Genomic DNA, 25,529 nt, shown 5'->3' with positions numbered 1-25,529 from the left:
CCCATGCTTAGGCCCTGTTCGTTTGAGATTGTGACCAACTGTTCTATCAAGGCTTAAAGAAATAATGTTGGGCAACCATGAAATATTTGTGGGACGAGACAAGTGTGGGTACGTGTAACATAGAAGAAAAGTAGACAAGATTTCATCAGCCTTTATGGGGATTAAAACAAAGTATGCATCGCTTGACAGCGAGAAGCACGGTTCTAAAGTGTTTGATTATATTGAAATGGATAGATAGTTCCTCCAAAAAAACGTGTCTTAAATGGAGATGAGTTCAATGACGATAGAGAAAAATGTATGGAGGGTGGGGGTCCCAGGTATCACTGCAAGTGAAAAAGAAAAGGGAACTCAACAATGGTGCTGTTAATCTGCATCCATTTCCTCAAGTGCTGCTTTGGCCGCGGCCTTGGCTTCCTCCAAAAGATCATCTGGAACCTACAGCTCTCAGAAAACAAAACAAAAGAATGCATTATGAAGAGAACAAGGCATTTGAGAGAGAGAGAGAGAGAGAGAGAGCAACGATAAATTCGCACCCCATGCAGTACGCATATGCACCCCTTATTGCATGATTTGATGTGAACAGTGCTCAACTTTTAACGCTTTTTGACTTCAAATCACGTTATAAGGAGTGCGTACGCGTACTCCGGGGGTGCGAATTTATCATTGCCCTTGTGAGAGATATTTTCCTGAAGGGATTTACAGGGGAAATCCCCAGGAACAGAGAGGATCAATTCAATTGTCACCGGAACATGAACTTTTGATGTGGAATTTGGAACTTCCGATGTCAATCCTACATTGATGTCTTGCTACTGGGCATGTTTGGCAACCATAAAAAAAATATTCCATTCGCTACTGGGCATGTTTGGCAACCATGAAAAAAATATTCCATGGAATATTAGTGGGGAAAATTGTGAGAGATGGGCAGAGAGGGAGACACGAGATAATTGGAGGGGAGATGAAAAGCCCCTGAAAAACAGGGGAAAAACCTAATTTTAAGTAGTTTTTTTTACAGGTTTTTTGGGATTTCTCATGCTCTCCATGCTCTGTCCATTCGTGCACTCTCTAGTCTCTCCCCACCCTCCTAAGCTCCTCTTTAACAATTGGGCCCACATATATTCCATGAAATAATTTTCATCATTTCCAAACATGACCTTGATGTATTCCATCATTCAAATCTTTTATGTCAAACAGATAATGCAATGAAGATAACATTGCCATGCAATGAAACAACTTTGTTGTGTTTTTTTAGTCATAACTATGGCACTTTTTGTTGGATTCGATTCAATTGCGGCTATTGGGTAATGTAAGGGGGTAATGAGTTTTTCTTTTGGGCCAAGGAGAATGCTCCTGGGCAATTCATATTATGTAAATCTGGTGGGACTACTGGTCCCCATTGTAATTTTGCTGGTATGAATATATTTGTCAATTTTCAAAAAAAAAAAAAGAAGATAATTATCTAGTGCCCATCAAAAAAATGATTTTCTAGTTCATGCACATGCATTGCTAAATCAATTTAGCAGCGGTTATAGTGATAATTACCTTCTGATGTTGGAGATTTGACTCATCGCAGATCCAGCTCATTTCCAATTCGAAGGCCTTGTCCTTTGCCTCATCATGTACTCCATAAATGCTACATGCCAGAAAGAAAGGATGTCAACAAACTAGATTATATGCAGTGCAGGGAAATACATAGAGGATGACCAAAAGATGCATGCCTTTTTAAAATAGCTTCTACCGATATTTCTCTAAATGAAGATATCAGAAAGCTTTTGATCTCATTTCAAGCCCCTTTTTTAATTTTTGAAATGATTTAACTGGCTGATTAAGAATGGCCAAAGCATCAATATTTCTTCAAAATACAGGCAAAGAGAAAGCCTAAAATTTCATCTCACACCTTATTTTCTAGGTGATTTAAAACACCAAAAATATCAAAAGTTTTGGTGACCGTATCTTTTGATAGGAAAGATTGCATTCAGGATACAGAATAAGAAATCCCTATAAGTCAAGAAAGCTTGAATTCACCAGATCATTAGTCTTGACCAAATTTACCAGTCCTGTGGTTCGGAACACACACACTACAATACATAATCTGCAGCATGCCAAAGCACTTCCCTTTCTAATGTAACATATACACTTCCACAGCAATGTTTCAAGAAACATACCAGCGAACAATGAAATTTGGCAACAAATAAATCGAATTATTATTCTTTTTGTCGTTTTTCCTTTTCTTTTTCTTTTTTGAAAAGCGACATATTTCCTTAATATTCAGGTAGCATTCGGGACCAGGAGTCCGAGCCTGCCGTACAAAATATTAAGGAGAACTGGAACAAGCATACCCGAGACCAGTTCAAAGTACACAAAAGATCCAAAATTACAATAGAATCCAAGCATTCCATTTCTGTCTTCTGCTCGAATGCATTCTTCAGAACTTCTATAACCAGATTAGAACTATCACTCTTACCCCTCTTTTTTCTTAAATAGACATACACCTCCTAAACAAAAGATCTGGAAACTTCAATCAAAACAACTGATCAGACGCTACCATAAACCACCTTCAAAATGGTGAAATCATCAGAACCTGTTAAAACTGCATCCAGGAGCTCCACAACAAGGTAAAGAAACTACCCAAGAGATAAAGCACCTCAAAAAATCCATATAGAATAGCCCAAGCGAAAGAATGAATCTCTAAAGCTATGGCTATGGAAAGTGACACCTTCTGGATAGTAGCAAAACAGTTCTCAATGCTTGTCAACAATAGAAAGAATTGTATCTCCTTTTTCAAACACTTCTCTGTCTTATCAATTGCAGAATCCTTCTTCTTCTATTTCCTTTATCCCTCTCTTCTCTTGTCCTTCATCCCCTAGCAAAGATTTTTTTTTTTGGGGCGGAAGGCCTTTCAATTAGGGTTACTACCCTCGGCCCCTTTTTCCTCATCTTTCTTCTCATTACCAACCTTTCTTAATTCCTTCAAATCCCTAATGGCCATTGATCGAAATAGATTCTTTGTTGCTTCCAAATCATCATCGAAACCTATTCCGAAGACATCCCCAATAGCCAACAATTCATCCATTTCATCAGTGGGAATGACACTTTGCTCTTCTGATTCCAGAAATTCTATCAACCTTGAATCCGCCTCTAGTCTTTCCAAATCCTCTCCCAACCGAGTCCGAACTTCCAAACTTACCTCCCGATCCAAGGAATCCCGTGACTCCTGAGATACATCATCTGAGTAATTCATCAGTTTTTCCAACCGCTCAATCTCTGCCGCTCTATCCTCTTCCCAGTGCTGAAGACGGGCTCGTCACTCCTCTTCTAGAGCATCCTTAAAGAAAGAAAGTTTATAGATTCTGACGAACTTTTGGGTCGAACTTACCTGAAACCTTTAGAAGGCTATCCTTGTTTGCCAATGCCTCCTTAAATTGTTTCCACTGTCTCTTCCAGATACCCATAGAGATTTCCTTAGGCGTCAGGCATACTACTTCCGCCATCGCTTCATCATATTGAAGAGCCCTAAGAAACTGTAAATCATCTATCTCAAATGTAACCGCCTTCCTTTTCCTTGATGAAGAACCCGACTTGGTTGACATAAAGGCTGAATGAGTCTTGAAAGGCTTATCAAAATCTTTGAGGAGGTGACTAAAATTGGAGGCTAAATTTGATTTTCTTAGTTCTTCTTTTCTTCGAGAACCCAAGAGGTTTCTTTTAAAAAGAGAAAGACCTCCTTTAGTGGCTAAAAGGTAATTCTCGGGACACACACCACTCCCCTTCTGGCCGGCTTTACATGTCTGAAACCACGAGCCCTTTTTGGGTGGATTGGCACGAAATCTATTGATGTGACTATTAGGGTCCTTCAATGCCTTTAAATGTCCTTTATTCTTTTTGCTCTTAAAGAGGCAGTTTTTAATCTTAACCGTCTTTTCCACTGACATGGGTTGAAGATTACAACAGTTAGAGATATCTTTCCTGGAAGCTTTTCTGGTGAAAATACTTGGTTTAACTTTTCGGGTCTTCTGACACGGTCCTTCCCCAGGACTGACCCCTTTCCCCTTCAATGATGAGGCTAAATTTTTTGGGGCTTCTGCCGGCTTCTCCATTCCCAAAGTAGAAGATAATTCAAATTCTGGGGCAGTGTTTTCCAACAGCTCTTTTGACCTGGGAATGACAGATATACCTCCAGAGATTTCCAGCGGCCCACCCACAGGCAGGTCAGTCACCGACACTCATCCACCATCTTAACGCCAACTGGATAAACCGTAGAATCTACCAGAAGGTTAATAAAAGAAGGCAAACAATTCCACAAAGAGGTTAGAACCTTAACAAAAGCAAATTCCAGGCAATGGTCATGACTACCCGACATCTGAGTTTCCAGAACTTGACCAAAATGTTGACCCAGAGTCTCCACCGTGGAAAGAGACCATGCATTGAGCGGGATGTTAAAGAACTTAAGTGTCACTGTTCTTGCACAAGTATTTAAGGCAGGTGACCATGGATAGAGGGAAACTATGTATCTACCCAAAGCATCACCTCCCCGCTGGAGAATAGAAGTGGCCTGACTTTGAGACTCAAAGCAAAAGAGAACCAATGAGTAGGGACTAATGCAAAATGGTTTGCTTAAAAGGGGCAGAGCCCATTTCCTCTTCGCCCAAGACCAGACTTCTTCCAACAAAGACTTATTCCTCAAGGATCATATCAAACAACTCTTTAAAGTTTTCTTCCTAACGATGATTAGATCGGTTGGGACAATAAACACGGGGGTTTTTTCATCCACTCTGGGAATGTGGTTCTCCTTAAGGATCTCCTTAGGGATCCAAGACTTAGCGGCCTCAACCTTTTTAGTAGACTTCAGCCCCAAACATTTTCTACAGATACGACGAGTCCCACAATTGCAATAGCTACACTTCAAACACCTCCATTCAGCTAATCTTTGGTTTGGTTGTGTCCACCTTCGAGAAGATCCATTTCGAAAGTCAAATCTTCCTGTTATCAAGTCCAAATCCTCTTGACTTCCTACCGATCGAGGAAAGGATCTAGGGGGACACCATGGAAATCTCCCTCTACTCTCCCCTTGACTTATCAGGATCAGAGACCTCCGACAACAGCTATTAAAAACTCCAGATGAATAGAAAGCTTCCTGAGCTGAGTATCCGCTTTCTACCAGGTCAAGGAACGTTGGGGCCACCCAGTTCAATGCTGGAACCACAAACGCATTGATTTGTGGGGGAATCCCGGCCCAGCGGGGGAATCGCCTGCCGACGATTGAAGAACTCTCGAACGAACATTGTCCTCTCCCACAGGTAAATTTACCCTTGCATCAACTTTTCATGGTTTTTCCATTTTTCTTAGACCATAATTCCATATTAGTTTGGCAACAAATAAATCGAAGGCTGCAATATTGACGGAGTGCAAGCACAAATACATATACGGATTTGGAATCCAGGGGAATAAAATAATGAAAACCACTTCAAATAGAGTGAAAAAACAACAAGATGCGTGTTGCTGCTGTTAGTAGAGCTTCTTAAAGGATAAAACCATTCTTCAATTTTGAAATCTGTAGTAATGATTTAGTTACAGGATTAAACACGGTTTGTAACAAGCAACAAGAAGATGCGAGAAACACAATCACACAAGACAAGATTTACGTGGTTCGACAGTGTGCCCAAAGGAAAAGAGTTCCACTATTTCAATCTTAGGGTTACAAAACTCTCCTTTCTCTGGTAGTTATAAAACTCTCATCGGCCAAGAAATCACAAAGAAAACCTTGCAAACCGTAACCCTAATATTGTGGCTTATATATCAATGCCACCGCATCAAGAAAATTACTGAAATGCCCTCTAAGAGAAACTTAAAATTATATTTTCCTTAAATTACCAAAATACCCTTTACAACGAAACTGAAACTTAAAATTTCCTTCCAGCGCCCTTGGATACCCCACCAGGGGCACAATGCCCCTGCACCCCAGCTCGACCCGTGTGTTCATCGTGCACATTAATCCGTTGGGTGCTAGATAATCCCAAAATACAAGACATTTACATAACAATCCATGGAACTCCAACCAGTTTTTTGGGATTCTCCCTACTTTTTCAAAATGGTAGCAGGGACCCTGCATTTGCTTCGATCGAAAGCTGAAGATAAAGGGTTTATTCGTGGGTTGGAGCCGAGCAAAAATTCGATCCCTACCTTACACATGCAATTTACCCACGATGCCCTAATCTTCCTACAGGAGAACATGTGAATAAACAAGAAATCTAAAAAGAATCTCTGGATGGTTTGGAATGGCATTTGGCTTGAAAATCAACTTTTCAAAGAGTTTGCTAACGGAGTTGAATATGTGGAGAAGGCGTTGGTGGCACGATATGCCTCCGTTCTCACTTGTAGGTGCGAAGAACAGCCAATAACTTACCTTGGTTTGCCTTTGGGCCATTAAGTACCTAAAGCTTCCCTATGGGGACCCAGCGATAGAAAGAATTGAGAAGAAGCTAGAAACTTAGAAGAGCAAAGTGCAAATTCTCCACAATCTGGCGATTGTCAACCCCCCCCCCCCCCCACCTTGGGTGGCAGCTTTCGCTTGGACAGTGGCTCACAGGATGATCAACACATGCAATCGTCTCAAGAAGCGCAATGTGTTTCCCACAGGCGGAGCAACTCATGCGATGATCTCAAGAAGCGGCAATGTGTTTCTCACAGGCAGATCAACATATGGGATCGTCTCAAGAAGTGCATTGTGTTTCTTGTTAGAAGGAGCATCCTTTTGAAGGCAACAGAAGAATCCTTAAAAAACCTCCTCCCTTGCCCCCTTCTCCTCTATTTTTTTGAGGAATATTATCAGAGGTATTGGATTCTCTTGAGATTTTCAATTATCCATTTCAAGAACATTGCTAGTTTGGCCTCTCGCAACCCCTTTAGAAAGACCGGATTATTTGTTTGGAGCCGGGTACCCTATATTATCACATGCCATATGTGTAAGAGAGAAATAAAAGGATCTTCGAAGACAGAGAAAAAAAGGCTTTGGGAGGATCCTATCGAAGGTCTAAGATAGATCTCATAGCATGGGAAAAAATAGTAGATATCTTGGCAACATACTCATCAGCCGATACGTTGAGGAATTTGAGGTTGATGATTTGAGAGAAAAGTGTAAAAAATTACCCTACCGAAATTGGAACCCCAAGAGGTTGGCTTAATCTCGACTTTGACGGTAGTGTTAAAGGTAAACTAGGACCGACAAGGATTGGAGGGCTTACTCAGGATGCGGTCACCCGTTATCCTCCTTCCCCGCTCTGGCTGGGATTTGCATGTCTAACGAGGTGGAAGCGGGAGCACTATTATGGGCCTAGGGTGGTTCATCACTCATTTATCCGGCCCCTTGATTGTGGAGGACTCTTCTAATTTCCTAGCTCGGGCGAGCAGCTTAGCATTGGGTCCTTGGAAGCTCTGAAGTATCATTTCCGAAATTCGTGATTATTACAAGGAAATTTGTCCACGATTTTCACATACGTACAGGTTCGAAAAGGTCAAGTCAATGAGTAGGCAAAAGCCGGAGTGGACAAAAAGCATTGTGGAGGAATATCTTTTATTGGTTTTGCTAACTGATTAGCTTCTTCCCTCTGGAGCTTTGAGAATCATGGGGTGTGGTTCAAATTGTTTCACTTTGGGCAGTAGAGCCTACTCACACTTTAGATTTCTTGTTGATTTTGAAAATTATGAAATTGTTGAAGTTGCTAGTTTTCTTAATATGAGAGTTGAGATAATATTATTTTTCCAGCTTTAATATTCTTGATTTCAAGACCATGGTTTTAACTTTTAAATTTCAGCCGAAATCGGGGATGACTATCAGGGACGTCTTTAGAAGCTGGAGGAATATTCCTCCGAGAGCCTCTGCTCTCTGCATTTCAGCAATCGTTGGAATTTTTCTGTGAGTGTCGATATAACCTTGAACGACTCTCTGAGCCGTACCTGTCTTGCCTAAATGGAGGCCACTCTGTTGTGGAAGTTTATGAATCCCTTGGGATTTTTAATCCATGCTGTGGAAGATCTCTGTTTTTATTTGGGCAGGAAGTCAACGTGGAAAGGCCTCAATGGAATCAATGGCGCCCACCTAGATTGCATGCGGGTTCTTTGGGAAGCATGGAAGACTGGGACACCAGGCGGAGGAGATTGGAATTTGGTGCTAGGAAGGTTCCTAGTCGGAGCGCTGTGAAATCATCCCGCAGGCCATTCTCGAGTGGGAGTGACTGGTTGGGCTCAAAATGCAACTATAGAAACTTTGGCGCACGCACCGTAAGTAGAAAATGCTTGGATCCTCGAAATAGAGAAAACCCAAACTTAGTGTGGAGACCCAAACAGGTACAAGTCGCCACTCATGAAGAGGAGCGAGGCCTGGACGTTCCGACCTCTGTTGTAGAAGGAAGAAAAAGAAAGCTTAAGAGTTGTCTTATTGGGAGTTTGAAATCTGGATCCTGGCTCATAGAAGATGTCTGGGCTTGGGCCAAAAAATTCTGGGCCCTTCCAGATTTGGAGAAACCTTTTGCTATTAACACGGTGGATATCCTCTTCCACTTCGAATCTGAGGTCCAAGCCACCTCGATTCTTCGAAGAGGAGGTGAAGCTTTTGGGGGCTAGAACCTTTCGGGTGCGGTTTTATGATATTCCACTTCATGCATGGTCTTCTGCCACAGTGGAGATCCTTGGCTCTCATCTGCGTCAAGTCCTTGAGACCCAGCTTTTTGGGAATCACACTCATTGTTTGGCCTTCGCCTCTTCCCTGATTATGTCCCTTTTATGGAAATCCATCCCTCAATCCATTAATTTAAGGGTAGATTCCTCCATTTACTCGGTGGGAGTTAAGGTGGTGGCTGATGATAGTATAAATTCTCTGGCAATGTTGAGGGTGGAAGAATCCAGTAGTAAAGACAATTTACCCCTTTTTGCTAATTCTGATCAGATTCCCATTGACAAAGGTTCACCGGCAGCGGTCTGCTCATAGGAAAAGGCGGCAGTGACCACTGGGCGTGGATCAGAGCCGGTGGACCCCATTTTAAATTTTGAATTGCCCTCCTACCCTCCTGGCCCCTCTGGGAGTGTCACTTTCTCGTCAGAAAGTAGAGAGGCTAAGTTGAAGAGACTTGTGACTCTGTCAAATGTAAGGATAGCACCAAAGTCAGGTTTGGCAGCTCCATGTGACACTAAAGGAAAGGCGGGTAGAAAGGATGTTGTGGATTCTTTTAATTTAAAATCGGCTAAGGAGCTGAAGGCCCTAAAATTAAAAAATAGGTTCCTTAAGGCTAGTGAGAGCTCAGATGCAAAGGGTACATGTGCGGGCAAATACAAACTCAGAAGAGGTCTTGGCCAGAATGCTCGCCTCCTGGCTACCCTGTGGCCTATCAGCACTTAACATGAAGATTAAGTGCTTGTTTCGAAAGAAGGAAGTTCGTAAGAAAAATCTTCAGTCCGGTAAACACCATTACCTACGAATCTTGCAAAATTCGCCCAGTCCAAGTATGAACGGAAAAGATCGATCTGAGGACACTAGTAGCGTAAGTAAAGGTGAAATTACCTTGGTGGATGGAGACCTTGAGCTCCTAAAAAACCTCAAATATAATGAAAAGGTTGCAAGGAAGGAATCGCATACCCCTGGTGAGGTGTTAATTTCTCCTCTTAAGAAGCAATGGTTGAAAGAGCGGGCAACAGTAAGTCAAAGCTCGGGATTATCTCCTTCCCATGTCACTTTGAATAGTGAGGAAGAGCTTCATACGCCCCTTCGAAATTTGCCCATTTTTAACATGATTTTAGAAAAAGAAAGGAGAACCAGATGGGGTTTATGGGAAGAGGAGAAACAACTGGCGATTGTAAGTCTAGAAACTAAGCGTGCGACCCTGGGTGCTGACCAGGGTTTGGGGTCAGGTATCCCCGAGGTGGAAGATTGGACAGCAATTAGCGCAGTTTAATGAACCTAGTAAACGCGACAAAGGTGAGGGTGTCTTAGTATCTCAAGAATCTGGGCACCCAGAATTGGTAGGTTTTAATGATTTCTTAGTAATTGGTGATGTGTTTGGGATCTCCTACCAGGAGAATCTAAAAAAAACTAGAGAAATGTTCCTTGCAATGCAAGCCAGAGTTGTAGATGATAAGGAGGCTGAAACAGAAGCCGGATTATGCGATTAGAAGACCTACATTGAGAGGGTGGTGAGATGTTCTGTATTAGGGAGTGCATTTTTTTCCAAAATTATCATTTGAGGAGAATTCGCAAGTTGAGGAGTGGTATACACGACTTCTGGTGCCAGACTATCTAGACTAGATGCTCCTGATTGATTTCATTATTTAGAGGCAGGCTGGGAAGGAACCGGTTGCAGGAAACTAGAAAGTCAGTATTGAGATGATGGAAATTGTGATGGTGGCTTCAGTCCCATAGACTGGAGGTAGGATGATTGTTAGAAGGATTACTCGTACGGGTCAGTCCCTGTGTAGGTAATTCAAGATTCTAAGTGCGTTGAAATAAGATATAGTTCCACATTAGCTTGAGAGACCATGGTCTTTCGCTAGTGGAGGCACTCTGGTCTGGGAGTCTCTTATTGCTATTAGTTAAGAAATTGAGGTGTGGAAAAGAGTATGGAACGAACGTCTTTGGAAATGCAATGGATAGCGTCAAGAAGGCATGATAATGGAGGGAGGAAAGGGATAATTTTGGCTTTTACGTCCTATTGTATGGTATATTCCGTTTTGGGCACGGGTATGCCCGTGCCAATACATTCTTTGATCCCTTGTACTGCAGGCTGGGACCTCTGGTCCTGAATGCTTTTTGAGTATTAATGAAATATGTCACTTTTCAACAAAAAAAAAAGCATTTCCAATCCACTTCTGTTTAGCCATGCTTGCCTGCGACTTCAGGAGGATTTTTTTCACTAGCCACATCTTAATTGTATTTGATCTAGAGAATGGGTTTTTTCCCCGGGGAGGGGGGGTGGTTAGGAGAATTTTTCTTATTCAATCGAGATTAATCTAATCTTTGGTCCTACAAACCCCTTCTTAAGTGACAACATAAAAACTAACTTAAAAAATAGTCTTCACTAATAATTTATTAAAAGCTTACTGAAGTTATAAGGTACCGGTTTATCCAGAGCAAAAATAGTGTACCCACTAAATTGATAAAAACTATTTTAAATAGGATAACTTGGTCTAAATAAATTTATTTGTGTTTATGACTTTATGTTCATGCATAAATTTGTTCTGGATAAATGAAATTAGGGTGCCATTCAAAAAACATAATTAGGGTAGAAATAGAAAGAAAAAAAAAGTAGAAATAAAAACCACTTACATCTTCGCAACCTCAATAACTCCTTCCCTGCAGGTTAAATCTGCAAGCTTCAACTTCTCGATCTCTCTGTACAAACCAAGCATTTTAAACATCAAAGTTAGGAACTATAAAATCAAGACAAGGCATCACCAAATGGCTCCTACATACCTACCTACAGACATGTAGCGGTGCAACTTGGGTCGGGCTCAACCCGAACCCGACCGGTTCAATCCGATTTTGGCTCGGGTTGGGTTGACATTTTCTCAGGTTGGGTTGGGTTAGGGTTGGGAAAATCCAACCCGATTTAAATTCGGGTTGGGTTAGGGGGTTGAGGCCTTGGCAACCGGACCCGACCGACCCGGCCTCCGTCTTCTAATCTTATCATGATTTTCTTAGGATTATGTTTTTCTTTCTCGTATTTTTCTGTTTAGCCACCACTTACGTTTTAGCAGCCTGCCTTCCTTTCCCTATTGCAGCACCAAAATATCTCTGCACATTTATTTCCAAACAAAAAATTGTAAACACAAAGCAATGCCAGAAGAAAAAAAAAAGGATGTAAAGAACAGTTGGAGAAATTTAGTATGCATTTAGTATATTGCAACTTACTACAGTTGCTAATGGAGCAAACATATTGCAAAGTTCAGATGTAGACAAAAGGCGAAGCGTCAACAGAGTCACTCCTTCAATAGCTTTTTTTAAATAGTGACTTTTTCAGTTTTTCCCAACAAAGATCAACTTACATATGAAATTCCAGAGGGTTCCACCATGTATAGTTGTGGTCCGTCTCTGTCATAACCTCCAAGAATCACTCCGCATCCAAAAGGCCTGCACCACCATTTTTTTCGTAGTAAAGGACAATATTGAAAGTAGTCACATAAATATACAAAATATCATCTGCAACCGAGTACAAGTTTCAACAATTAACAATCTATGGATGAATATTCGCGACCTTAACCACCAGTAGAGCGTGCATAAATGCACATAGCTGGCAACACGTTCAGCAAGTTCTTTCACAGGTATGGGCTCACCATAGACACTGCACAGAAAACCACCAAAGAAATCCAGATGAACATTTGAAGCAGCATAGAGAATAGCTGTATTTGGGTATCTACATCAAAATGTGACCCTTTTAGCAATAAATGTTCCTATTCCCAGGCAGAATCCCAGCTAAATGGCTTGAAGATAATTAATACAAGCCAAACTGCAATCATTCAAAAAAAAAAAAATACAAGCCAAACTGCAAACCTTTCATAGTTAGTTGCTTCAGATTTGGCTCGTGCAACAATCTGCCTTCCATCAGCAGCTAATCCAGCAACACCCTGTATTTGGAAGTGCATAAAAAGTTGGACACAGACAGAATCCAGAGAAAAAAAAACTGAAGGAAATGACCAGTTGGAACAGCAATGAATTTTCATGGTGAACAATATCTGCAACAAGTAATTCCCAGTTGGTTACAGTGCTGAAAGTAATATTTGTGATACACAATACTGTGAGCTGCTCCACAAGTAGTGACGCTGCTTCACCTACATCAAGGGGATACAATATCCTACACCCAATGACGTGACAACAGAATGTATAAGACCTCTATAAAGGTTTGCTCCACCCAGATAACGTGCAATCATTCAAAATGTAAATCGAATACCAGGTCAGCCTCATAGGATAATAATCATTCTGATCCCCTGCTCTCCAGCAATTTTTTAAAATTGTAGCATTATGTACAAACTACCAATGAACTTGTAGCATCCCTCAAAAGTATTAATGAACCACAGTAGAGAACGAGAACATACTGATGATTGCAGTTAGAGAGGGACATCACAAGATAAATGAGTGGCATGGCCTGTGGGTAAATGACATTTTTTTCAAAAGATATGGTAGGAAGCAACAAGACTTTCTCTAGTATCCTACTGAAACAAATCCACAAACAACAGTAGGGAACGAGAACACACTGATGATTGCAATTAGAGCATGACATCACAAGATAAATGTGGGGCATGGCCTGTGGGTAAATATCACTTTCAAAAGCCATGGTAGGAAGAAACAAGACTTTCTCTAGTATTCTACTCAAACAAATCCACACTGCACCAGCGGGAAGAAAAGTGTATTTCCAAAAAGAAATGTTTCCAGCATTTCCATAATCACCGACTAGTCTTAGAGCACGAGATATGTTAAGACCTAAGGTTCATCACTTAGCATTGCCAATAAACCTATATTCATGGTTTAAGAGATCATCAAACAACACCAATGTCAACAGCAGAATACTTAATATTATCCAGACCCAACATACCTGCTTCTGTTTCAACTTCCAACATTTTCTAACTATTGACAAGATTTCTGTGTGATGACAAGTATGGTGATCTCAATTTAAAAAAAAAAAAAAAAACGTTAATTCCATTGAAAGCAATGGAAAAGAGTACAAAAAAGTCCACCAAGGGCATTCTCTGAGCCAAACAACACACATAAACTCTAAACTGAAAACTAGCAGAAAAACAGCACTATACAATCAGATATTTATCGCATAATGAGCTTGCTACAGTCAGCATCTTGTTTTGCCAACATGCCTGCATCAGAATTAGCGGATCTTCAACTGTGTTGGAACTGTGGAATAATAACTCTGCAAAGATATGCAATCTCGATAATAATGTGTGGCATTTTCCAAGGGCCCACCGTAGCACTTTTCACACACACTAAAACCACTTTGGAATCCCCTTCCACAATGCACTTTCTGCCAAAAGACTTCTTGAAGATACACAGGCTGCTTAGAAGGGCTCTAGCCTCCACCTCATTTAAGTCCACTCTACCACAGGACCAGAAAAGCATTAAAGGGTCTTACCCTTGGCGGTCTCTAAAGATTCTTACAATGCTGAAGAGACCATGTTTATCTTTTGAGCAGCCATTGAAGTTCACTTCTATATCATTTGGAGGAGGACACCATCTAGGATTGGGTTTTTGAGAAAGTTACCCATCCCAAATGATCTTCCAAAATCCTGAAAGATAAACTAGTAGTATGCACCCCGCTAGCCAATTTGTCCTTTTGACTAATTGAAAAAGTCCATTGTGTCCGTGATGATCTTATTGATAGATTTGCTTTTACTCTGGAAGATTTGCTAGTTCCGCTCAACCAAAATTGCCACTCTTGCAAATGGTAAATGTTTCCACATAATCCTACTGTTCCGTCCGAAAGGTCCACCTATCCACTGAAGGCCAATTTCTATAATGGAATTATAGAAGATCCGTGACATTCCCAAAAGAGAAAGAATGGATCCCCATATTTGAAAAGATGTGGGGCAATGGATGAAGAGATGCTCCAATCTTGGTAGAAGAGATTGAAGTCAACAAGGAGACCTTAGAAGCTTAGAATCTCGATTTCATTGAACTCTGGTTGTTCGACCCTTGAACATATTGAACGACAAGTTTCCCTATTGAACGACTATATGGGTAGTCGATCAAACATTTTATCGTTTATTGACTTAGGGGTAAAACCAAGTTCCATTGGAGACTAACCTTCCAACGGGACTAGGATTTACAAACACTTTGGAAGAACCTACAAACCTACTTTGAAAACATAGGTGTGAAAGAATGGGTATTTTCAATGACCCATCTATCCCTTCAGTCTTTATTCTATTAAAAAAATATTATCCAAGCACTCTAACACATGTTCATCATCAGAATCCAACCTCAGGGTTTTCAACTAATGTTAGGTAAGGCATGAACAAAACGAGGTGTCTACAAACACAATGGAAACAAGAGAAAAATTAAAAAAGAAATATTGTTCTAAAGACAACAAGGGACACAAGCAGTCAAGCATCACAAAGCATAAACCCATCCATAAATCGAGCCTCTAATAATATCTTATTATCATCCGATTCAAGCATACGAAAGAAATAGTTGTTTATGAAGCCGTAGAAACCAAAATAAATCCAGTAGATCATAAATTCATATACCTAGAAGAGAAAGATGAAAAGATCAGAACAATAGACAAAGAAGGCATGACCTGAACAGCATCAACTATCGTGAACAAGTCACTAGGAATAGAACCATATAAATCACCACCTGGTTCAAGATATACTCACAAGGCACATACCTTAATAACTGCCCTACAAAACGGCATCAGTAATACATCCACCCCCCAAACCCCAACCCCAACCACGCCCCCGCCACTACAATATATCCCATTGCTCATCCACAAAATCAAGAGGAACAACCACTAACAAAAAAAAGGTTAGCATAAGATACATAGAGGGATGACCCACAACACTTATTAAATGGTTTCTGATGTGTTCCATCCCATTTTAAATCTCAGACCCTCCGTGATACTAGAAAGACATTTACTATGTGACGTGGACACTTCGAAGTGGGTGAAGTGCCTATCTGTTTCCTTTAATGATAGAGAAAATATAAAAATGAAATTAACACAACGAGCAGATAACTCCTCTCTCTCTCTCTCTCTCTCTCTCTCTCTCTCTCTCTCATGATAAGCAATTAGCCCTTGATTGAGGAAAAGTGATTCAAAGGCACACCTGCTCTTACAAGTTTTTACTTCAAGCATCTGCATCATTAGAGTTTAGAGTATAGACTTCCTAATTTCAGCAACCAGCCCCCACAAATGATCCATTAGAACAACATCCAAAGACCCAGACAATCAAATTGAGACTCTTGTCATTCATTTTGATCAAGACACTCTTGTCATTCTCATTTATAGTTCTTACATACACTGTCGTGATGGAAAGGAAACAAATTTACACTTGCACGAGTCTAGGAGAAAGCTGAAGTCCACATTTAAGTTCAAATATCTTAAAATTTTGTATTCAGACATCCACGCAACGGCATAGTAATTCCCTCAACCTAAAACCAATGCAATCCATGAAAACTGCCTGTTCTTAAATTTGACCCCAACCATTTAAGCCTTGTTTGTTTTAGATTATGGTAATCGATTGTAGAGTCCCCAACTGATTATTGGACCGAAAATTGCACTAAATTTGAGTCCAATAATCGGTCGGGGACTCCACAATCGGTTGTCATAATCTAAAACAAACAGGCCCTTAATCGGTCAGCTAAGTATTCTCTTAAATATGGTCAACAAAAGAAATTCAGTGATAAAATTATAGGAGCAATCATCTCCAATACAACCAAAGCAAAATGAAGAGCCATTTTTAGCCCTAAAAGTGATGAAGAAATTAGTAGATTAAAGACAAAAAAAAAAGTCATAACATATATTAAAAAAAAAAAATGAAACCCTAAAACAATACCATGCCAGAATGACGATGAACAGAATGGATTCTTCTGTTGGAGCCTGGTAACATCATCTTTGAAGAAATGAGTTTCTCGACACCCTAAACCCACCAATACTAACATCAATAAACCCATCTCCCAAAAGAAAAAACTGAACATAATCAGAATAAACAAAACCCAAATTGTGAAAAACAATACCATGACAATACCATCTTTGCATTTTATGCCAATAACAGTCCTGTTCCCAAAAAAGACAAATAAAATCAAAATTTCAGCAAGAACAAATAAAAAAGAATGTAGTGATAGGAGGGGAAATAAGAAAACCCTAATTGAGAAAAAGGGGAGGAAAATCTGACCCACTGTTGTCGACAGCTTTGGCAGCGTATTCGATCTGAAAAACGCGGCCATCGGGCGAGAAAGTGGTGACCGAAAGATCATAACCTGTTCCTATACTGCTCATTCTCTTCCTTTCTTTTCTTCCTTTTTTTATCCTTAGTTTTCTCTACCTTCAAAATGAGAGAGAGAGAGAGAGAGAGAGAGAGAGAGAGAGAGAGAGAGAGACTGTGCCTTGGATCTCAAGAAAATGAGAGCAGGAGCGATAAATAGAAGGACATAACAACTCAAAATTAGGGGGGCGAAAGCATACTGCAGAGGGGTGAAAATATTATGTCCCTACTTTATAATGAATAATGATATGGTAAACCTCATTATTATTCTATGATCCTACCCGTTCATTTGTTGGGTCTAACTAAGCTTAAATAGGAAGAGAAACAAAATTTCGTATGATGATCTTAGCCCTCGGATTTATAGAAGGAAGTCGGATCTCTATTGTTATATAAACGATGAAAGTATGATTTTAAAGTTTAGGGATTTGCTAGCCACCTTCACGGGAAGCCGTTCCTCACCCATCCTTTCTTGTGATGAGACTGATGACAACCACCTATTTTTGGCAGATTTTGTCTTATTCTGTCATCAGACTCATCACATGCAAAGGATGGGCGAGTAATGCTTTCAGCGAAGTTGGCTAGCAAATCCCTAAACTTTAAAATGTTGATAATATGGTTTTAAATTTCGACCAAAACCGAAATTTCCCGAAATTTGATATTTTGCAAAATACCAAATTTCGCTGAAATTTTGAGAAAATGGCATTTTTTAAAAAATAAAAAATGAAATTTCAATCCCAAATTTTGGATTTCGGTGGGGTCAGAAATAGGTATCGAAACCGAAATTTAAAACCTTGGTTGATAATTGCAACTCCCGATTTAATCGTGTCTTGCGATTAATGACAATAATCGCAAGTCGCAATTAACTCTGATAATTGCAACTTGCGGTTAATCCTAATCGTAACATAAAGTATTAATCCTAATCGTAACATAAAGTAAAAATCGGTAGTTTCGATTGAGAATTCTTATAACCGAGCATGAGTGGTGCATAATCCCCTCAACATATCTAACCACGCCCCTAACCTAGATCTAGGTGTAGATCCGCTTTAATGAAGCCAAAACGGGCCCTAGGCCCTATCCTAGGTGGCAACTTCGGTTGACCCCATCAAGTATTGCATTTGTGTGTGTGTGTGTGTGAGTGTGTGTGTGTGGGGGGGGAGTGCAATTCGTCTATTGATCAAAATGGATTATAGGCGAAATGTACTGGAGCCCAAATTTTGTTAAAAAGACTACATTAGAGGAAACCATTGGATGATGGGATGGTGTAGATCACAGGAAGTAAAATTACGAATTTCTGTTTGGTTGCCGGGTTTTTTTTGTTCCCGGGAGTTATGTGGGAGAAAAAAAATACCCTGGGAGATAGGTGGGGAAAAAAAAGTCCTAGAAGTATCCCGGTAAATTAAAAAAACCCATGTTTTGTTGACCACACTATGGTAGGGAAAAAAAAGTCCTAGAAGTATCCTGGTAAAATACAAAACCCATGTTTTGTTGGGTGGACTATGGTGGGAAAAAAAACCCTCTCTGTATCTTATTACGAAAATGGCATTGTATAGTCTATTCTGTTTTTAGATGGGTCCCACGTTACATGGTTGAATGAAACGGTCACGATTAATTTATTTTTTGGTGGGGTTCACTGCATGCCTATGATCCAATCCAGACGTTCAATGGGCCCAGCATAAATAGACTGCTACGTAATCATCTTAAATGGAAGAATCTTGATATATTTGATGGTTGGGATAAAACAAGAACACAGGATTTTCGGGGCATGGCCTATTTACATTGGGCCCCAACAAAATTCTCTTTTGGGTGGACGCCACTGCATTTGGAAAAAAATGACGAACTTATAGAATTGTTATTTTTCTACATGTGAAGGGTAGACATTTTATGAGAACATCAGAACATTGTTTATTTATATATAGAGTGAAGGGAAAAAAAACAGTTTGCATCATATCAGTTAGGAAAAATGCAAGAAAAAATATATTATCATGCTTTCAGAATGTTCTCATAACCATGATTTCAGAATTGCAGCAGCTCATCTTGTCCTTCTGTATACAACAATTGATTCACCAACCCATGCAATCCAACAGGAATACAGATTAGGCAAGCAGGCATGAGTAGAATATATTCTGAAAACAGCAATTACCTAATATCATTCGGCACGAATAAGTAAAGCAGTTTAGTGAAACTCTATGTTTTTAAATCATGACCACATAAACCCCTATAGCAGACTATGGCCATAACTAATCATGTCATTCAAGAAAAGAAAAACAACTGAATTCAAACAATCTCCTGGACATAACTAAGCAAACCAATAATGTATGAGCCTCTTATGACAACAAAACTGGAACCAATAGTCATCACATAACCATGAAACAAGTGCTGAATATCTTGCATTTAGGTGAGAAAAGGACTGAAGCACTGCAACTCTAATGACAAGACACATAGGTTTTGCACAAGACACATAAATTGTTTTTGGTAGAATAGAATAAATTGTTTATGCTATACACGAAGACACATAAATTTTTTTTGGTAGAATAAATTAATTAATTTTATCAGATTTTCCCCTTTGACTGGGGGTACAAGAAAAATGACACGAAGAAAACCATCCTAACGATCCAATGAAGGGCATGCCAAAAAGTAACACTTGAATCAGGGAACATAGTGACAATAGAGACAGCAATTGTTTCTATAAAATCAAAAGTTTAGACTATTGAGGTAACTGTCTGTTAGAAGATATTTATTGCAATGGTTAGCCAACAAAGCACTCTGTACATTGCATCACGCACAGCACCCAACAATATTTTTTCAAGTAGAGGAATTTCTGGAGTGAAAAGCTCACAACTTGAAGTGAGAAATTGCACCTTTATCAAACAAATACCTAGAATGAGGACCATCAACCTAGCAAATAACTGTACTCAGCACAGAGCTCTGTAAAGGGGAGATCTACATTTGACAGCCGTTCAGACAAGACCCAGCCAGTGTGAAATTGTCAAATTGTAGTTTTGTGTTGGGACTTTGACACCAGATTATTTGTCATCTAACCATGGTAGACACTAAACACTAATAAAATCATCTCAAATTATCTTTCAGGGGATAAGACTAGACTTACTACCTTTTCCCCAACTGGAATGCTCACAATCTACTGTCCTTTGCACCATGTTTGAAGACCCTGTGAAAATGGCTATCAACAGAACATTTTATAAATAACTAAAATAAGAATTATAGGGAATGCACACAGTACATAATGCTTGTCAAAGCAATAGTCTAAACAAATAAAATGTAATATAGTTGTGCTACTTCGAAGACACACTCTTTCTATATCCCTCAACACACTCTTTCTGCCATACAAGACACATAAATTGTTTTTGGTAGAATAGAATAGGACAGTAACAAGAGACACCAAGAATTGAGGAATGAAGAGATTAAGGTGTAAAGCAAAAGCGTGTCTATGAAGATGGGTTTTTGCTATAATGGCAAGTTTCTTCGTTTCTTTAGGAGATTGGTTGAAGGCCTTACGCAAAAAAGGCAGTTTGAGAAGATGAGTTGTTGCTATTATTCTCCTTTCTTTTAGGAGAATTGGTCGAAGCCCTTCAAGGCAAAAAAGGCAGTCTCAGAACATAGGTTTTGCAAAAGTCTCACTCACGTATAACTCCACAATGATAACAAGGACCTTGCTTCCTCATCCAAAAGTGACACAAGTTACATAGAAGGGTGTTAAAATGAAGCACTAGTGACATAGAATCCAAAATTAGTAGACCTTATAAGTGGCATACGAAAATATGTGCCATACAATCCAACCTCAAGCACCATACATGAACCATACAAATTTCGCAAACAAGAACCATATCAAGCAGAGGGTGTATAATCTCTCCACATAGCTGAACATATTTATGTCCTAATTCTATCTCCTTCTATCCCATCCTGAGCTCTACTTAGCCATGGCTCCCTACGCAGTTCTTCCTCATCTAATTCCTCCTCATCTTCTGCTCTTCCACCTTGCCTACTTGTGGAGGCTAATTCACTATCGGCAGAAGCAGCGAATTCACGATCGACAGCACCAACAAGCCCATCCCGAGGCATTACGCCTCTAATGAAGTTGTGAATACAACAACAGGCTATGACTAAATCAACCTGTTTGGGGAAGGGGTACATTGGTTCCCCGTGGAGCACGGCGAAACGCTTCTTAAGCACACCAAATGCACATTCAATTACATTTCAGGCTGAAGAATGCCTATGATTGAATAGTTCATCAGCGGTCCGTGGCCCGTTGCTTCGAAATTCATTCAGATGATACCTCGTCTTACGGAACAGGGTGATGAAATGACTGAGCAAGGGAAACCCGCCATCCACAAGATAATACTTCCCAGGGTGGCAGATAATTCCCCTCTCGTTAGCAAGCGTTTCCCCCAATAGTCTAGAGTCAGACGCTGATCCTTCCCAACCAGCTTCGACGAATGTGAATTTTAAGTCAAAATCACATGCAGCTAGTACATTCTGGCTAGTCCACCCCTTACGACATAAAAATCGGCCTCGCGTATCCAATGGCACTTTAGCCCGAATATGTGTCCCATCGACTGCCCCAATGCAATTCTATCATATAGGAAGGAAAAATATTACTGACATAGTCTACAAGAAAGGCATAATTATAAGGCTACAAAGTCAATACCTTGAAGTAAGGATACAATCTTCGATTCGCTCTAATCTGTGGCGGTGTATCCGGTGATGGAGGTTTTATGAGTAAGTCTGACAAACTCATAATTGCGTCGAGAACCTTACTGAAATATCGACTAGCAGTTTCCCCTGATCTTCTAAAATATGCTTTCATACAGCGGTTCCTCAGGTCATGTGAGATGATGTGTAAGAAAATCGCGAACTGCTCTTCCACTGAGCAGTGGAGCGTATCAGTTAGCCGCCCGGTACCCTTTAATATATGGACAAATCTTGTGAAACATTCGACATTCATTCGAAGGAGATCATGGCAGTGCTCGTCACTTCGCAGAGCATAGGGGAGAAATGTGCGTGGGGTGAGATAGGTGTTCTCATAAGGAGAACATTCGAAGAACGCTTCTTGTTCTTCGATCACTGCAGCCAAGGCTGCAGCGGTACCAGCTGCAACCAAAGCGCACCCCTGTATCGCGAAATTCATTCCACCATCATCTCCATTACCATCATCTTCGGTTGGTAGTAAGCTCATTTCAAATGAATAAGTATACTCAAGAAATGAGAAATGAATGTATCTATTCATGAAACAAGGATGTAAGTATGGGTCAGTATTATGACTGGAAGATTCACTCTACAAGGATGTAATTAGAATCTACAATATTCAAAACTCAAATGTCTCTCACTAACCCCATGAACTGATTTTTAACTACCAACATGGGTTAGTTAACAATATTAAGTACTGATTTTTTGTCCAATGGGAAAAGTTGATTTAAGTCTTGAAGGAAGCTATTGAGGGTTTGTGATTAGTAACTGTGTCATGTATATATCCAATAATTAGAGAGTAAATGTTTTATTAATTTTGAACACTGGTCACCCAAATAATCCTATTTTGTTCGTGGAGGAAAAATTATATACATACCATACTGTCCATAGAAGGAAATTATCTCTTCCGTCGTCAAATTCATGCATTCTTAAAACAGGATATATAACAACAATCATTAAGCATTGGTTAACCATGCATTCGTTGCCCTTAATTAGAATCTAATAAGATTGAGAAGAGATTATGACAGATTGAAGCAGAAAATGACATCAGATTCTACCAGTTCACAGATTGAAGCATATAATGACAGATTGAAGCAGATAATGAGGAGAAATTGAGACGGGGTTCTACCCATTCAGAAGAAAAAAATGACAGATTCAAGCAGAAAATCCTTCAATCTGTCATCAGGTTCTACTATTTCAGGAGATACTCATCTTATTATCCAACATCAATATTTTTCCAGTAGGATTTCTAACCAGAAAATGACAGATTCAACAAGGGTTCTACCTGTTGAAGATTTGCTCGAGCTCGCTTTCCTCTTCGGTGGGTCGATTTTGTCGAATATAATGGGCTAGAAGCTGTGCTCTCCTCCTCAGATGCAGCAGCAGATCTCTTCCCTTTCCCTTCCATACACCATAACCCTTCATTCATCAACTATTTCTTCTTATAGAACCCTACGACGAACTACCACCACGAATTTCTTCATCTGACCTCTGTTTTGCAGGATTTCTTGTAGATTTTGTTCTCTGCTCTGCTTCTCTTTCATTAGCTTTCTTCTTTTTTGGGGCTAGGGTTTTGACTGGGAAAGAGCTTCTGTTGTGGAAGGGACAGGTTAATCAGAGGGTAGGGTTTAATTTTGGTGAAGAGAACAAGCCAAAACCATGGAGGGGACAGATTATTCGAGAAAGAGAGACGAGTGGGTAGGGTTTTTTTGCCCTTTTTTTTTTCTCCTCAATTCGATCGTGAGATTGGATTTTTTCTTTCTGGGATAAACTCCACAGTTGTATGCGAGCAAATTTTTGTCCTTGGGATATATTTTGCTCCCACATAAAACCCACCAACCAAACATGGGTTTCCTGCGGAAACTCCACACATGTCCCAGGGCAAAAAAAAAACCCGGCAACCAAACAGAGCAGGGGTTTTAGTGACTTTTGTAATATCTTCCATCTACTTGGGGTTGTCTCTTCAATTCAGAAATGTCTGTTCGATTTGAATTATAAACAACACATTAATTTAAGGGAAAGTGATAAATCATATATCCGCCCCTTTTGATTACTCGGGACACCCAGCAGCAGTGTACGTGGCAATCAGCTACATCGAATCCTTCTGACGTGAAGTACATCAGCCCCTCTCCAGTCGTCTGCAGTCATTGATACACTGCTGCTGGGTGACCCAAGCAGTCATGTCACCTAGGTGGAAGGGTGCCGTTATTAAATCAAGACCATTTAATTTAAAAAGGTGCAAAAGACAAAACCATTTGGAATTTGATTTTGGAGGGAATGATAGGAGCAAGGGTGGCCTTGCATAAAGAGCCGGAGAAGGGCCCTTGATTGGATCGAATTAAAACCTTGATTTAAAGGACAGTTAGGTTTGAAATTTAAATGGGAACCTAATCATATGGGACAGGACTAAACCAAGCAGATCTTGACGTCATTACTCTAAAATAAACATCTTTATCTATCAAATCAAAATAAAATCTGGTAGTCAAGATATCATCAAGGATGCAAACATATTGATGTGAGTTGGGAGTTTTTATATGGTGTAAGCCCTTATGGTCCCGTATTTTTCAAAAAAGTACTGTACGGACCCCACTATAAGATGATCCAAACCGCCCATGTGATGGCCCATCACGTAAATAGGTTGTGTCCAAAAAATCATTTCTATAGGATGATCCCAACCTTCCGATCTATAGAGGAACTGCAAATGATGGAAACCTCTATAGATCGGATGGTTAGGATCTTCCTCTAGAAATGATTTTTGGGGCACAACCTCTTAATCGTTGTGTTCCATGATCCATCACATGGACGGTTTGGATCATCCTATGACAAGGTCCGTACAGTACTTTTGGAAGAATACGGGACTATAAGGTCTTACACCTTGAAACCCAAGACCATTTTCTGTCTCTTAAGAATTCATGGACGCTTCTGTAGTTTCATGAAATGTTAGAAAGGGGATGTTAATTTGGTTTATTATATAATTATTTTGAAAGGGTGATTATATTGCCATCATATGGTTTTAAACTTAGACCGAAATCCAAAATTTCGGGATTCGGTCTCGGTTATACCCGAAACGGTACAAAATTTCGACAATTCCTGTAGTTTAATGAAATGTTTGAAGGGGATGCTAAGTTGGTTTATTATATAATTATTTTGGGAGGGTGATGATATTGCCATCATGGTTTTAAATTTTGACTGAAATCCAAAATTTTGGGTTTCGGGTATAGAGGTTATACCCGAAACGGTACACAATTTTAAATTTCAACTGAAATTGGGTATACCCGAAACGGTACAAAATTTCAGCCGAAATTTAAGGAATTTCACCCCAAAAAAACTCAATTTTTTCCATTATTTAATACTTTCCCAAAATTTCGGCTGAAATTTTGAATGATTATTTTATTTGCTTTCGTCGGATTTTGTACGAAATTTCAAAATTTCGGGTTTTGGTGAGGACCGGAACGCTTTCCAAAACCGAAATTTGAAACCATGATTGCCACTCTTAAAATTAGACAGCCACTATGTCAGTCCATCCTAAATGCAAAAAGAGTGAAGGCAAATCTATATGGTTGGCAATATGCCTAATTGTAGGGGTGGCAATATCATTTCCCAGTATTTAAAATATGGACATAGGCTGTTACTGACTTACTGTTAGGGCGGGGCGGGATGTTGGGGTCCCCTTCCCCTCCCCTGCTGCGGGGATGGTGGGGAATCCCCCTCCCCTCCCCGCGGGGAATATCTAATCCCCTTCCCCGCCCCAACATCAGCCCCTCTTTAGTCATTGATACACTACTGCTGGGTGTCCCTAATCAAAAGGGGCGGATATATCACTTCCCTTAGACACTGCTGCTGGGTGTCCCTAATCTATGGATGTT

General features: G+C 40.1%; 1 protein-coding gene across 1 annotated transcript; it reads right to left on the bottom strand.

The window, feature by feature from the left end:
• Positions 1-129: 129 nt before the first annotated feature.
• Positions 130-17,101, bottom strand: LOC143891447 (proteasome subunit alpha type-3-like). The gene is made up of 10 exons (XM_077396019.1): positions 16,873-17,101; positions 16,715-16,754; positions 16,534-16,617; positions 12,533-12,606; positions 12,237-12,323; positions 12,028-12,112; positions 11,730-11,776; positions 11,309-11,374; positions 1,540-1,630; positions 130-435 (listed from the first exon to the last, which is right to left on the bottom strand). Exons 1-10 carry the CDS (start codon positions 16,974-16,976, stop codon positions 364-366), a joined length of 750 nt encoding a protein of 249 aa, XP_077252134.1. The 5' UTR covers positions 16,977-17,101; the 3' UTR covers positions 130-363.
• Positions 17,102-25,529: the final 8,428 nt, after the last annotated feature.

The sequence above is a fragment of the Tasmannia lanceolata genome, unplaced genomic scaffold (assembly GCF_043159265.1).
Source record: "Tasmannia lanceolata isolate RefF3 unplaced genomic scaffold, GAP_Taslan_0.1 ptg000013l, whole genome shotgun sequence".
NCBI lineage: Eukaryota > Viridiplantae > Streptophyta > Magnoliopsida > Canellales > Winteraceae > Tasmannia > Tasmannia lanceolata.
This window is presented reverse-complemented; position numbering and strand designations above follow the sequence as displayed.